At 30.8% G+C, this 13,859-nt stretch overlaps 2 protein-coding genes across 2 annotated transcripts; both read left to right on the forward strand.

Annotated features, from left to right (window-relative positions):
* Window positions 1-1,966: 1,966 nt before the first annotated feature.
* On the forward strand, window positions 1,967-4,153 carry LOC149392850 (peroxidase 27-like). Its single transcript, XM_089617527.1, has 4 exons — window positions 1,967-2,246; window positions 2,355-2,543; window positions 2,637-2,802; window positions 3,539-4,153. The coding sequence occupies exons 1-4, from the start codon at window positions 2,025-2,027 to the stop codon at window positions 3,943-3,945; spliced, it is 984 nt and encodes a 327-aa protein (XP_089473653.1). The 5' UTR covers window positions 1,967-2,024; the 3' UTR covers window positions 3,946-4,153.
* A 6,594-nt stretch (window positions 4,154-10,747) lies between these two features.
* Window positions 10,748-13,393, forward strand: LOC149392851 (peroxidase 24-like). Its single transcript, XM_089617526.1, has 4 exons — window positions 10,748-11,053; window positions 11,711-11,932; window positions 12,013-12,175; window positions 12,841-13,393. Exons 1-4 carry the CDS (start codon window positions 10,826-10,828, stop codon window positions 13,239-13,241), a joined length of 1,014 nt encoding a protein of 337 aa, XP_089473652.1. The 5' UTR covers window positions 10,748-10,825; the 3' UTR covers window positions 13,242-13,393.
* The last annotated feature ends 466 nt before the right edge of the window (window positions 13,394-13,859 follow it).

The following is a 13,859-nucleotide window of genomic DNA, read 5'->3' on the forward strand; positions in this document are numbered from 1 at the left end:
AATGTTTATCATTATTAATCTCACTTGATGTAATTGTGATTGACAACATTAATTCTGAAAAACGGGTATTCGCAGAATTAAATAAATATTTATGGTAGAATTGTTTATTTATTGTTTGATCAAGTAAATAAACAATTATTAATTATTTGTTTATTGTTGGACCAAGTAAATAAATGATTAATTGGGTTTTAAGCAATTGGGCCTTGCACAAAATATGAAAATCGAATTAGGGTTTTGGCACTAGGAAGTTGCGCAAATCTCCTTGGCCGTGTGCCTTCAAGTTCGAAATTTTCAATATTTTCTTTAGTTGTTTAAATAAAGGAGAGAGAATAATATAAGATATTGTCCTATATTTTCTCCTTATTTAAAGGAAAGTATTTAGGAGAATATATGAGAATATATTTAAAGCAAAATAATATATTCTCCTTTATTATCTCACTAAATAAAATATTCTCTATTTAAATAGAGAATAATATCCCATAGATATTGATCTGATGGATGAGAGAAAAAGTAGGATTCACTTGTTGAGATCCAATGACCTATATTTAATCCACTAGTATGAACACAATAAAAGGAAATAAAATATTCTGGAAGATTCCATAAATATCTCATTTTACTACTATAAATAGGGGTTCATGAGAAGGTAAAAATAAGCAATTATTTTGTGAAAATTTCGTGCATCACTAGCCTCCCTTGGCCGTGCATCTGCCTCTCCCTCCCCTCGGAAATTCATTTCCATTCTTATTAAAATAAGAGAGAGATCCCGAAACACCTAGTTTCGTGATCTAGTGAGATAAAGACTGTGCCCACTCATCTTTCTTATTCGTCTCGGAGATTACGTTTCGGAAGACTAAGGTGTCATCCTAGAGTCCTTCATCAAGACGACGCAAAGAGTACGCGATTGGTTTAGGAACGTTCTGTAGCTGAACCGAAAATCAATGTAAGTATTCGTTTTTCGCTCAAATCGGTTGCTTGATAAATATGCTCTCGTGAATTAAATTAATTAAACATAACTAGATCTTGTGGCGGTTTTCTAAACATGGTGGTCAGTTCCATTCGGAATGGCTTTTCTGATTCCAATACCAAGGTTGTGTCTCTGACGATAGGTGGGAGGGTTGATCTCTGCGTGTACTAGTTACGCTAGTGCGTATGAGCTAGATTTTTTTCACTAAAATGTTGGGTTGACTCATGCATGAACCAACCGGTGGTTGCTCATGTGGCCAAAGATTCCTATAAAATTGGTAGTTAGTGAGCATAGTTATGAAGGTGCATGTACTATGATTGCTCACTAATCTGAGATGGTTCTCATTTTCACTAAGTGCACTCCGTTACGTCACCAGAGTGAATAATTACATCTAGAAGTTCTAGTTCTAGAGCCACAATCACGTTGGAACATATATATATAAACTGATCAGCATACAATTAGATGAAGTTACAATGACAACTAATGTGTTAAATCTTTGTCACGGAGAAAATCTTGAAGAGACGAGATAAGACTCACACAAAAGGAAACTAAGAATGGAAAGACTTGCAAATAATCACGAAGGCACATATATGCCAATAATCGTAAGAATGGCAAGACTTTCACATTTTAAGATATTTGTAACACCACCTAATATTACAATAACTGTTCTATTTACTAAAACCAGATAAAATCTAAGAAAAAGAAAAATAAATAAATTGTGTATTATTCTTACTAATTACTTCAAATGAACATGCTCTTAATTAGTTAGTTCCATTAAATACGTTACTTACAAATGCTTGAACAAAATATCCCTTAAACATGTTGCCTTTATTTCTTAGTCATTTGTTGATCAAACAACACCTATATTCTTACGCAAGACAATCCAACCAACAATAATGAATTTATGGTTTAATCTGCAAGCATTACTATATATGTACATGGAATAAGCGCATGATCAATATATATATATGTACATTTATACATAACACTCACTAGAGCTAGTGCTATATATTTTGATAATTCATTAGTTTGCTAGAAGAATAAGAAGAGAGAAAAAAAAATGAGAGCCATTACTTTGATCAGAACCTTTATAGTATTATTAGTAATAGGGATTTCAAATGACCTTGGAGTTAGATCGCATGATTTGAAGAAGAACTTTTACAAGGACACGTGTCCTCATGTAGAGGAGATTGTGAGGGCAATAACTTGGGCGAAAGTGGCAATAAATCATACTTTGATTCCAAAGTTTCTAAGAATGCAATTCCATGATTGCTTCGTGAGGGTACGTAATTAACATGCATGCATGCCTTGACATTATTTGGACTACCTAATTTACATATTTACTAGCTATATGTGAATTCAATTTAATTATTTTAAACTTTTTAATTAGGGCTGCGACGGATCAATCTTGTTAGACTCGGATAAAAACACGGCTGAGAAAAATGCGGCCCCAAACCTATCGCTGGCGGGGTTTGATGTCATCGACGAGATCAAAGAAAAACTCGAGGAGATTTGCCCCGGAGTGGTTTCTTGCGCGGATATACTTGCTTTAGTCACTAGAGACGCGGTTTCTTTACAAGTAAATATGATTGATTTTTATTTTGTTTCATGAAAAACTTTATTTATAATTTTATAAGCTAGATGTGTGTATATAATTATGATTTAATTTTAGTTCAAGAATCCAATTTGGGAAGTGGAAACCGGAAGAAGGGACGGTAGGGTTTCGAAGGCTTCCGAGGTGGGACCCAACATTCCATCACCATCTTTCGACTTCAATGCTCTCAAGCGGTCTTTTGCCAAGAAAACCCTAGATGTTCATGACCTTGTCGTTTTATCAGGTAAGGATAAATCGGTTTAAGAATAAGTTTATGGTCCTAATTTGTAACGGTTATTATTGTTTTTTTTTTATTTACAAAAACTCTCAATTATTAGTCGTTTTTCTTTTACGAGCTCTCCATAAAAGGTGCCAAGTATAGATATGCTTTTTCCTGTAATAATTATTTAATATGCAGCGTATAATTAAATCTCCCAGCAGCTTTTCCTAGTTGTTTATGTCGTCTAGTATTTTGTTAATTCAATAAAAAAAAAAAAAAAGCATAATAAGTACTGTAACAATTATTTAACTATCGATCGTCCAAGAAAATTAAGCTATGAATTGAGAATCATACAGATTGTTTTAACTAGTTAGTTAAGGAGTTAAGGTACATATAGGATAGGGTATAGCAGCACTAATTTGTATCTTAATTCTTCTAATATACTTTTTTGTTTGGAATCTTAATTCAATGCCTAGTATTAGTAATTTATTTATTACAAGCATGAAAGGTCTATCTGTCTTTAAATTTTAGTCTTTTTGACATCTACTTAATTAAACCATCTAAAACAATCCGAGTTAATTTGGCTATAAAACCTATATGTTTCTTTTGTTATTATTAGTATTACTATTATTATTTTTTGCTGCAAATAATACACATTTAGATATTTTAACTAAAATTTCATGGTTGAATTTTAAATTTTGTGAGCGAATAATTTAAAATTTCGTCGACTGAAATATTTTAAGTTATTATCATTTTATAGGTGGTCATACAATTGGAGTAGGCCATTGCAACCTCTTTAGCAATAGGCTCTACAACTTCACCGGAAAAGGGGACGCGGACCCCGCCCTAGACCCAGTCTACACGGCCTTCCTCCGCACCAAATGTCGAGGCATTTCCGACAATGTAACCTTCGTATGGACTGACCCGGGAAGCCCGCTCGCCTTTGACACGGGCTACTACCACATGGTCCGGTCCCACCGAGGCCTCTTCGAATCCGACGCAGCCCTATTGACCGACATAGAGGCCCGAGGCCTTGTGGGCCGGTATCTCCAAAGCCCACTTGTGTTTCACAAGGAGTTTGGTGAGTCCATGAAGAGAATGTGTGCTATTGAGGTTCTCACGGGCACACGTGGCGAGATTAGGAAGAAGTGCAACGCGGTTAATTGATTAGTTTTAACCGCTATATTAATCTTTGTTTTTTATGTATCTTCTTATCAATGTATCCTTTATATATGCATCGGAGAATAAATGGTTTGTTTAATTAAATTGATCGGATCCAGCATTGCTTTTTTTTTTTTACGGATGTTCTCATATTTCGATAAATTGAAAAATTATGTAAAAGTGAATTTAATAAATATTTAAAGATGTTTGTGTAGTCTCTTTCTTTAACTTGGCAGGTACATGGAGGTAAACTTGTCCAAAAAAAAAAAAGTCAGGTCAAACCATATACTTGCCTTTTTATTTGGGCCTAAGAGAGGGTCGAGACCTCATGCTCATACCGAGATAGGCCTAAAGAGGGTTCGCTTCGACTCTCTATAAAAGGGACATTTCTTAAACTAGGACTAAATTAAGGCTCATTTCCAATTTCCTACTTTTTTCAAAAATTTACCAAAAACTAGGACTAGTAAAAAGAAATTTCTTTTACTCGATGGGCTGAGCGGGAAAAGAGAAAGAATGAGAAAAAAGAAGAGATTTTATTGGGAAAGATGGTAGGTTGGTAATTAGTATGAGGGTATAATAGGTAGAATTTTGTGTATCTCTTATTTGACTTTTTTTTACTAGTCCTAATTTGGTAAATTTTTTAAAATAGTAGGAAATTGGAAATGAACCTAAATTTAATCTTACTTTTGGCAATTTTTCTTTTGTATTAGAAGCGACTCGCTTCTAAAATAAAGTCGATTTCTTTAAAATAGATAAGAATGTTATTTTAAGCTAAAATTTTGGTAGATTGTATTTTCATACGTCTTCAAGCTAGGATACGGTTTTGTAATTTTAGATTAATATTTAATTTTTAAGAATAGTTTGAAATGAGTGTAGAGAGCTGTGTTAAGCCCAGAAACCACTATATTCATAGCTGAACAGTTTACTTTTTTTTTTTTTTTTTTTTGTATTATAAACTCTAAACAAATTCTAAATAATATAACTTATTCATAAAGAAGGCATGCAAGTTTGGCGGTATAATGGAAGGTTAGGAGTTTATATCACTGCATGCATGCATTATATATATATATATATATATATATATATATATATATATATATATAAAATTTCTACAAATACGATACCAAATTAAAGTGAATGTTGCGTGATCTTCTTCTTCTTCTGCTCACTCAAAAACTTTTAACACTACAATTACCACTAAAACATGAAGATATAAAGTTAGAGACACGAGCAATAAGAGATATAGGATACTTATAGAACTAGTTTTGGCATCTTCAACAAATTCCTTTCTATTTGCATCAAGCTCAAATATGGCATAGTTTCCTAACGGATAGTAATGTCTATGCTCTCGTCTAAATAGTAAAACTGTACATAATATAAAGTAGCCATCTTCATTAACACATGCATTAACACCATAACAAGTCTCAATTCAGCCGCGACATTACAATAAGAAGATAAAAGTGTGTTAGTGATCTCATCCGTTCTTAATCGTGTTATCTCATAACCAAATCGGATATCATAATTTGAAAACCTATTTTATGTGTAAGCATTAATTAATTTGCATTTCGAAAATAAATAAATAAATAAACCATAGATCTTTTAGAGCAATTAAGTCAGTAGTCTAATAACTCACCATTTTAAAAAATAGACAAAGTTTATTTTTATTAAAAAATCAGTCCGAAGTAATAAATTAATTAACAGATTTGATTAATTTAATTTACTTTGAAAAATAGTCTTTCACGCTAAACTAAATATTAATATTAATTAATCTGGTTAGGTCAATTAATTTACTTATGTTTATGTTTAGTCAACAGTTTTCTTAATAATATGAAACTTGCGTTAAATTTTTAAAATATAATAGAGAATAGGGTACTTGCACGCTGCACCAAATATGCTTGTTATTTTTTATAAATGTTATCCTTTTTTTTCTGTGCCCGTTCTCAGATAAAAGTCTTGCTTCGCCACTAGTATATATTATATTTATGGAAATTAGCAAGTATTATATGTAGATACATAGAAACTTTCTTTTTTCTTTTGCTAGAAAGACATGACAAGATTTATAACAACATGGCTTCCACGACATCTAATTGGTCCTTGCCTATGAAAAAAAAAAAAAAAAAAAAAAACTTAAGACACTAATAAAGCCTGTCTTCCTCGGCAATTAAATTAAAAGAAAAAATGTATGAATTAATTGGATCAATATGTAGAATTAATAATGCTCAACAACTACTTCATTATGATACATATACGTGTATATATATATATATATATATATATATATATATATATATATATATATTAACATAGTATAAAGCCGTATAGATAACCTTGTACTTGATATCATATATAATTGACAGCGTATTAAACTCCATTCAAGCTTATAAATTGATCATATGTATATAATTACTGAATGTGTACGTGGTGTTTATTTATTTTATTTTCCTTAATCACCTAAAGGACTATCTAATAATTCGTTTGTTATCAAATAATCATGTGAGAGGGTATCCTACATGTTTGATCATTATTAAGCTGATTAATTTGTCTATCTTATATTGTATTATTACATTAGGTTTAGGCGTGCAAATAATTGCTGTTTATTACTCAGTATATATAAAAAACAATTCGTTTATACTCCTACTTGAGTTTTTTTGTTTTGTGTTGTTTTGTTTTTCGTGGAATTCGAAATCATTAGATAATAAATAAATAAAAAAGAAGTGTGCCTGGAATACTCCTGTAGGGATATTTTGGAAGAAGACCATTGACTTTAGATTTGTTTTCCAAAGACAAAGAAAAAATTGAAAATTAGAAATCCAGCTATGAGCTAGCAGTTCATTTGACATTCAACCTTTGAAAGAATCAGCATAAGACAACGACACTTAATATTCTCTTTAAAATTATTATCCGTTAAAAAAAGCCCTTTACTTCCCAAAACATACTATCACTTACCAGCCAGTTTGGTTTGGTCAACTAGATTATAAAATTATAAATAATTAATATTTCTTCTTTTTGAATCAAGGAATAAAAAACCTAAACCTAAGGGAAAAAAAAGTACACTAAAATATACTTAACATAACGGAATATATATTTCATTAAATGGTTCCTCTGATTTTTTTTCCCATGTGTATAGTAACATATATATGAGCCACTAAAGAGGGCACTTGCCCCCTCTGAATTTTATAATATTTAAAATTTCTGTATAAAATTCTAATATTTAGAGACCAAATTAAGTGTTTTTCATCTCATCCCCTATAAAAAATTATAGATACGTTAATTATTTGTATGATGTATCTACATTATTTTGATGTTATGTCCCCTACTACCCAAAACTCTGGATGCATATATACATGCTATAGATATATGTATCTATAAATAAATATGAAAATAAAAGGACATTGACCTTAACTTCTCTTTAATCCAGGATCAAGTTATATATAGAATGCACATGCGCATATTCAGCCATTTGAACGTTGAATTGATTATGGATCTCAATATAGTACTTTTTTCGGTGAGTAAAATAATATTATATGAAGTGAAAACTAAACATGGCTTACATGATTAATATATATATATAAACAAAAGACTTTCGTGATTAGTTTGCTTATAGTTTCAGAATAGTAGCTGTTCCATTTTTTATTTTATTTTTTATATTTAAATAAAAGTTACACACAGGGTAACATGCAAATAATAACTCATGGTCATTTACGTCGTATGTGAAAGAGAAAATACCAATTACATACCCTAAAAAATTAATATTACGATAACTTGAGACCATGCCACAATCTTTTCCACATTAATAACTTATTTTATGAATATCTCTTGTGTTAACAAATTCATGATTATAATATCATTCCCCAACCATTTTTTTAGTTTTTTTTATTTGAATGATTTTAAACAAAGAAAATAAATTTGCTCATATAACAAATAAATTTAGTTTTTAACCTTGTCAATTAAGTTTAAGTGATTCGTTCTATTTTGTTTTAGAATATTATAGATGATAAAACCTTCAACTACCCATATAGCACGCGGATTTGTTAGTTTAATAGCCCTAACCAGTTTTTGAATATGAACAAAATAGCACGATTGAAAATTAATTAATGTAGTTTTTTTTTCTTCTTCTTTTTTGGTATGGAGAAAAAGAAAATAACTCAAATAAGAAAGGAAAAATGGCATGAACTAGCCAATTCAAACTATGGCTTTTGCAAAATAGCCATAGTTTCATTAGGTTAACCAAAATAGCCATTACTCTCATCTCTGGACTAAATTAATCCTGCCTGGATTAAATTTAATCCCGATATTTTGTGTGGATTAAATTTAATCCTGCCTGGATTAATAATCGCAGCTTGGCTATTTTGCTTATACTTGATAAACTTTGGCTATTTTGCAAATCCTTAAGTTCTATTTGGCCATTTAGCCGCTTGACCCAATAAGAAAATTAAAAGTGAATGCCTGCCCATGCCTGAGATATCAAATATCATTTACTAAAGTTCATGAAATAGGAAAATACGTACATGTCATTTCTGAATTTGTAGTTTTTTTTTTTTTATAGAAACAAATAGCAATTAGCAAATTTAATTAAATATTATTCGTTTATTTCAGCTGAATTCTTAGAAATGACATGAATTTTATTGTATTATCTAGCCGCGAAAATAGACAAATAAATTCGGTTATTTTGGAACTTTTTATGGAAAAATTTATATTATTAACTTGTAATTTGTTGATAATCACATGATTAACATTTGGGAGGATTTTAAGATGTAGTAACTTTGGTGGGGAAGTAGTTTTGGACTCATTTTGTGTTATTTTCCATTGAATTTATATAACAATTATTTGTCATTGTTTGTTTGCCTGACAAGCTAATAAATAGCAAAGGAATCTTGAGAGACTATTTGCTTTCTCATTATAGGGAAATTGACAACGATAATATCAATTACTGGTCACTTATCAAAAATCAATCAAAACTCAAATATTGACACATTTAGTACCTAATCTATCACGAACTTTGATTTCGTGACACATTAGTCACAAACTGGTTGCACTTCGTGACCGATTTGGTATTAAATATGTCAATATTTGAGTTTTTGTTGATTTTTGGTAAGTGACAAGAATTTCTCATGATTATATTTTAGACTCTTATTTTTATTTTTATTTCTATAATTAATTAATGATCAAATTCATGACTAGCTTGTTTCAGTAATTGACTTCCGTTAGTATGCATAAACAAATATTAAGGTCATTATTTAATTGTCAACTAAACTATTTTCTGAGTTTCTTATATTCCTTCTCATCCCTATATCTTTTATCTTTTCTCTCATTATACATCATTTAGCATACTATATAATATAATCCTTTTTTTTGTGGCTATTTCCACCATTTATATTTAGATATATTCTCGTGTATACTTCTTTCTGTCTCCTATCAAATATGGTATTTTAAATTAGCGTTTGGCTGCAAGTGAGTTTCATAAGAATATAAGTATTACTTAATTGTGGAATTTACAGCATAAATAACTAACATTTTCATGTTTATACACTTGTATACCTAAAGTTTAAAACGGATACAGAATGTATTTTTTTTCGTATTTATGACCGTACAAATTTCATTTCGTGCTCACATTTTTTTCATATATTTTTGTATTATTTTTTTGCAATTTAAATTTATACAACTGAAAAACAAAAGACATATATATATATATATATATATATATATATATATATATCAATTTCTTAGTAAGAATTTCTCATAAAAACGTGACTTGCTGTTTCTCAACTTTAAAATATATGTGGATTGTGGCTCCGCTATTGTGTTAACGATTAATTAAAAAGGAAATTTCTTTGATATTTTGCTTATTGTTAAGATACATAATTAAATTATTTGTAAAATCTTGGCAGTCTATTATCAAGTCAAGAATCGACATTGAAAGATACGAAACAATAACATTAGATATTTATGCCCACTAATTTAAACGTTGGATATGTATAAGTGTATAAACATGAAAATATAAAGGTAATTATAATTATGCTGCCTATTCGTCTAATAAATTTAATCATGTTACATTGGAGAAATGGCCATATACGTACACACACACACACACACATATAATATAAAGGTAATTATAATTATGCTGCCTATTCGTCTAATTAATTTAATCATGTTACATTGGAGAAATGGGGATATACGTACATACACACACACACACACACACACACACACACACACATATATATATATATATATATATATATATATATATATATATATATATATATGTGCGTACATATGGTCAGAAGTTCAATCCTTAAGATCTTATCTACATTGAAGTAATAATTAGTATATATTGTATTAGTAAATTTAGTCAAGGGTTTTATTTTGCGACTGGCTTCCCATAACTCTCCCATTTTCTTTCCTTGTTTTCTGATAATCTCAAAGACTAAATGAACCGTAGTACCAAATTGTATGATTAGTACCAATTATTTTTATATAAAAAAAAATAGTTGACTTCATAAAGACTTGATTTCATTCCACATGATATATTTACTAATGTAATTGTAACGTAAACCATAACTATGTTATTATAAATAGAAGATTCCGGCTTGCCGCGTGAAGACCCAAAATAAAGTATAATCACAAGAGACATACAAATAAATAATAATAAATTTCTTCATTTGTTAATACGCTATGCGTTTCTTCAATTTTCTCCAAAACGAAACTTAGTTTTATGATAAACAAAGATCACAAAATTATTTTAATGACAAGTTGTGTGCCAATTTTTGCTATAAATATTGTTTCAACTTCAAAGCTATTCACCACAACACACATTCACTCATAATACTATTTTCTCTTGTATGTTCTCTAAAAATCGGTCTTATTATTAAGAAGAAGAAAAAACATGGGAAGAAAAGTTTGCGTTTCCATTGTTCTTCTTGTTTGTATGGTTGGCATTGCTAATGCCAAGTTTAAACCACCCCCAAACGGAGGGCTTGATCTGAATTTCTATCAAAAAACTTGCCCTGATTTTTTGTCAACGGTCAAAAGAATTGTATTAAAAAAAGTTAAGGCGGACTTGACTGTTCAGCCCAAGCTTCTGAGGTTGCATTACCACGATTGCTTCGTCAGGGTAAGGGTTATTTCCGTCTTTTTATTTCAAAATTATTATAATGCATGGCGATGAGGTCATATTTACTACAGCCATCCTGGGGTAATTTTACTTCAAAGTTCAAAGTGTACAATCAAATCGTTGCATAATTTAACTTGTGATCACTATATAGCTTTCAATGCCAGGAAAAAAAATAAATTGATGCAAGATGTACATAATTTGATGTCTACGAAAAAAAAAATTACAATTAAGCAGACCTAGTTCGTACATAAGAACAATACATGCCTAAAAAGATAATTATTTACAGTTTTATTTATTAGGAAAATAATTATTTACATTTAGAAATAAAAAAAAATACTATACTTAAAAAGATTTTAAACATCCAGTATTTAAATGTTGCACACTTAAACTTTATTCCTTTAATTTTCCAATATTTATTCATGTTGTTAATAATATTTCTGTACATAAAATAATAAAAAATATATATTATATGAAATAGTCAAATGGCAACCTTCAATTAAAATTACAACTTAACTATTCAAATATTAAAAAAAAAAAAAATTAGCTCCATGTCTACTATTTTGGACGCATGTTTCTTACTTGAGTTTGAGCTATTTTTTTTTGAAACTTCAGCTAAAAAAATGTGCTTATTCGAATAAGTTGTTTTAATTTGATCAGGGATGCGACGCTTCGATAATGTTGGAATTGTCGCCCAGCGGAGACAATGCGACAGAGAAGAACGCGGGTCCAAACAGGTCAATCTCGGGCTACGAAATCATCGACGAGATCAAAGCTGAATTGGAGAAAAAATGCAAGGGTGTCGTGTCATGCGCTGATATCGCCGCGGTCGCAGCTAGAGATGCCGTCTCAGCCGTGCCGCCATTTGATCCCATGCACGAGGTATAACAATTTTTATAATTAATTATAAGATTAGTTAATTTATTTTTATCAATGTATTAATTAATTAATTAATCATGCAGCAAAGAGATTTATGGCCTGTTTACACTGGGAGGAGAGATGGGAAAGTATCAATTCTATCAGAAGCTACAAGAGACTTGCCATCTGGAGGATCAAACTTCACTACTCTCCTCAACCTTTTTAAATCCTTTAAGTTATCCAAAACTGACCTAGTTGCTTTGTCAGGTATTTATTAACACTACTTTTAATTTATCATTAACGAATCTTTCCAGCCTCTTAATTATGAGTGTCTGCAGACTAGAGAGTATATTTTGTGAAATATTGAAATTAAATTATAAACATAATGTACATAATAAGGACCCTGTATATTCTTATTTCTTATATAAAATGTCTCCAAAAAAATATGCAAAATTTCTAAGTAAATAAGCCACTAAAAGTTTACGAATTACTAAATAATCAACATTTTGTTAATTGTTATAGATGAAATAGTCCGTTCAGATTATGTGAACAATTTGAACATTGCATATATTATCTACTGTGCATTATGTAAAAAAAAAGTGATTATTTACTTACAATTAACAAAAAGTTGGCTATTTATCAAATTTCTAGGTAACTAAACGCCTAAGAGTTTGTGAATTACTAGATAGCCAATATTTCGCTAATTACAAGTAAATATAGTCAATTCGGATGATGTGAACAATTTGAACATTGCATATATAATCTTTTTGTGCATTAAGTAAATTTGGCCATGTTTATAAATAATAATAATAATAAAACCTGAATATTTATTACTTACAATTAACGAAAAATTGGTTATGTAACAATATTATTATGTTTATAAGGCTATATATCTAGAGAACCTCTAATATATTTACATAAAATGAACATAGGTGCACACACAATCGGGGTGGCGCGTTGCGTGGTGTTCCAAAGGAGGCTCAACTTCACCGGCAAAGGAGACACAGACCCGTCTCTGAGCCCAAAATACGCCGACAAGCTCAGAAAGACGTGTAAAGTATCTACCGCGGCGGGACTAGACAGTATTAGCCCAACGACGTTCAACAACGATTACTACAAGGCTTTGACCAAGAAAGAAGGCTTGTTGACCTCCGACGCGGCTCTCCTCAACGACCAAGAGGCCATGACACTCGTCAAGATATTTGCTTGGAGCAGCAGATTGTTCGAGAAGGCCTTTGCCAACTCAATGGTCAACATGGGAAAGATTGGGGTCATCACTGGGAAGAACAATAAAAATGGAGAGATCAGGACTAATTGCAGGCGTATCAATTAAAATTCTAATTTCATTCAGCTTATTTGTATGTTTTAATAAGTTTGTTTAATTGTTTTTTCTTTCTTTTCGTTGTTTGTCCAATAATGACAGTCTAGTAAACTAAGTGCTTGTCAATTGTCAGTGCCACTGTTGAATTTTAATGAAATTTATGTCTTGTCTTAACCTTCCTTTTTTTTTCTACCAATTTATTACACTTACCTTGTGATTTATTGATTTCGATTGAAATCGAGCTCGTCAGCTCGCCCTTCCGCGTCGAGCTCATAAGCTCGCCCTTCCGCGTCGAGTTTGCCTCGGAAGTCCTCTCTTTGGAACTCATTCCACATGGGAAATTGTCGCATTTATTTCTCATGTTATTTCCTATGTCTTGCTCTCTGTGTATATTTATTATTCTCTTTTTCCTAGAAGTAGTTATTACACATGTATATATTACACTCTCTCCTCTCCGATTCTCTCTTTCTTTATCTTCTCTCCAGATTCGACTCTCTCTCTCTCTAAACTTCAACATGGTATCAGAGCAGGGAAAACCAACCACCATGAACACCACTCAGACCACGCCCACTCAGTCGCAATCTGAATCCTTCTCCCAACATATCACGAGCCACAAACTCAATGGCCACA

The sequence above is a fragment of the Urtica dioica genome, chromosome 6, assembly GCF_054948205.1.
Source record: "Urtica dioica subsp. dioica isolate 48M chromosome 6, U.dioica_male_clone48M_v1_H2, whole genome shotgun sequence".
Taxonomy (NCBI): domain Eukaryota; kingdom Viridiplantae; phylum Streptophyta; class Magnoliopsida; order Rosales; family Urticaceae; genus Urtica; species Urtica dioica.

Bases quoted from the DNA above. Each gene is read 5' to 3' on its own strand.
- LOC149392850 (XM_089617527.1), top strand. From the start codon at position 2,025: ATGAGAGCCATTACTTTGATCAGAACCTTTATAGTATTATTAGTAATA. The intron at 2,544-2,636 runs GTAAATATGATT...ATTTAATTTTAG, and splicing joins GAGACGCGGTTTCTTTACAA to TTCAAGAATCCAATTTGGGA. The intron at 2,803-3,538 runs GTAAGGATAAAT...ATCATTTTATAG, and splicing joins TGACCTTGTCGTTTTATCAG to GTGGTCATACAATTGGAGTA.
- LOC149392851 (XM_089617526.1), top strand. From the start codon at position 10,826: ATGGGAAGAAAAGTTTGCGTTTCCATTGTTCTTCTTGTTTGTATGGTT. The intron at 11,054-11,710 runs GTAAGGGTTATT...TAATTTGATCAG, and splicing joins ACCACGATTGCTTCGTCAGG to GGATGCGACGCTTCGATAAT. The intron at 11,933-12,012 runs GTATAACAATTT...TTAATCATGCAG, and splicing joins CATTTGATCCCATGCACGAG to CAAAGAGATTTATGGCCTGT.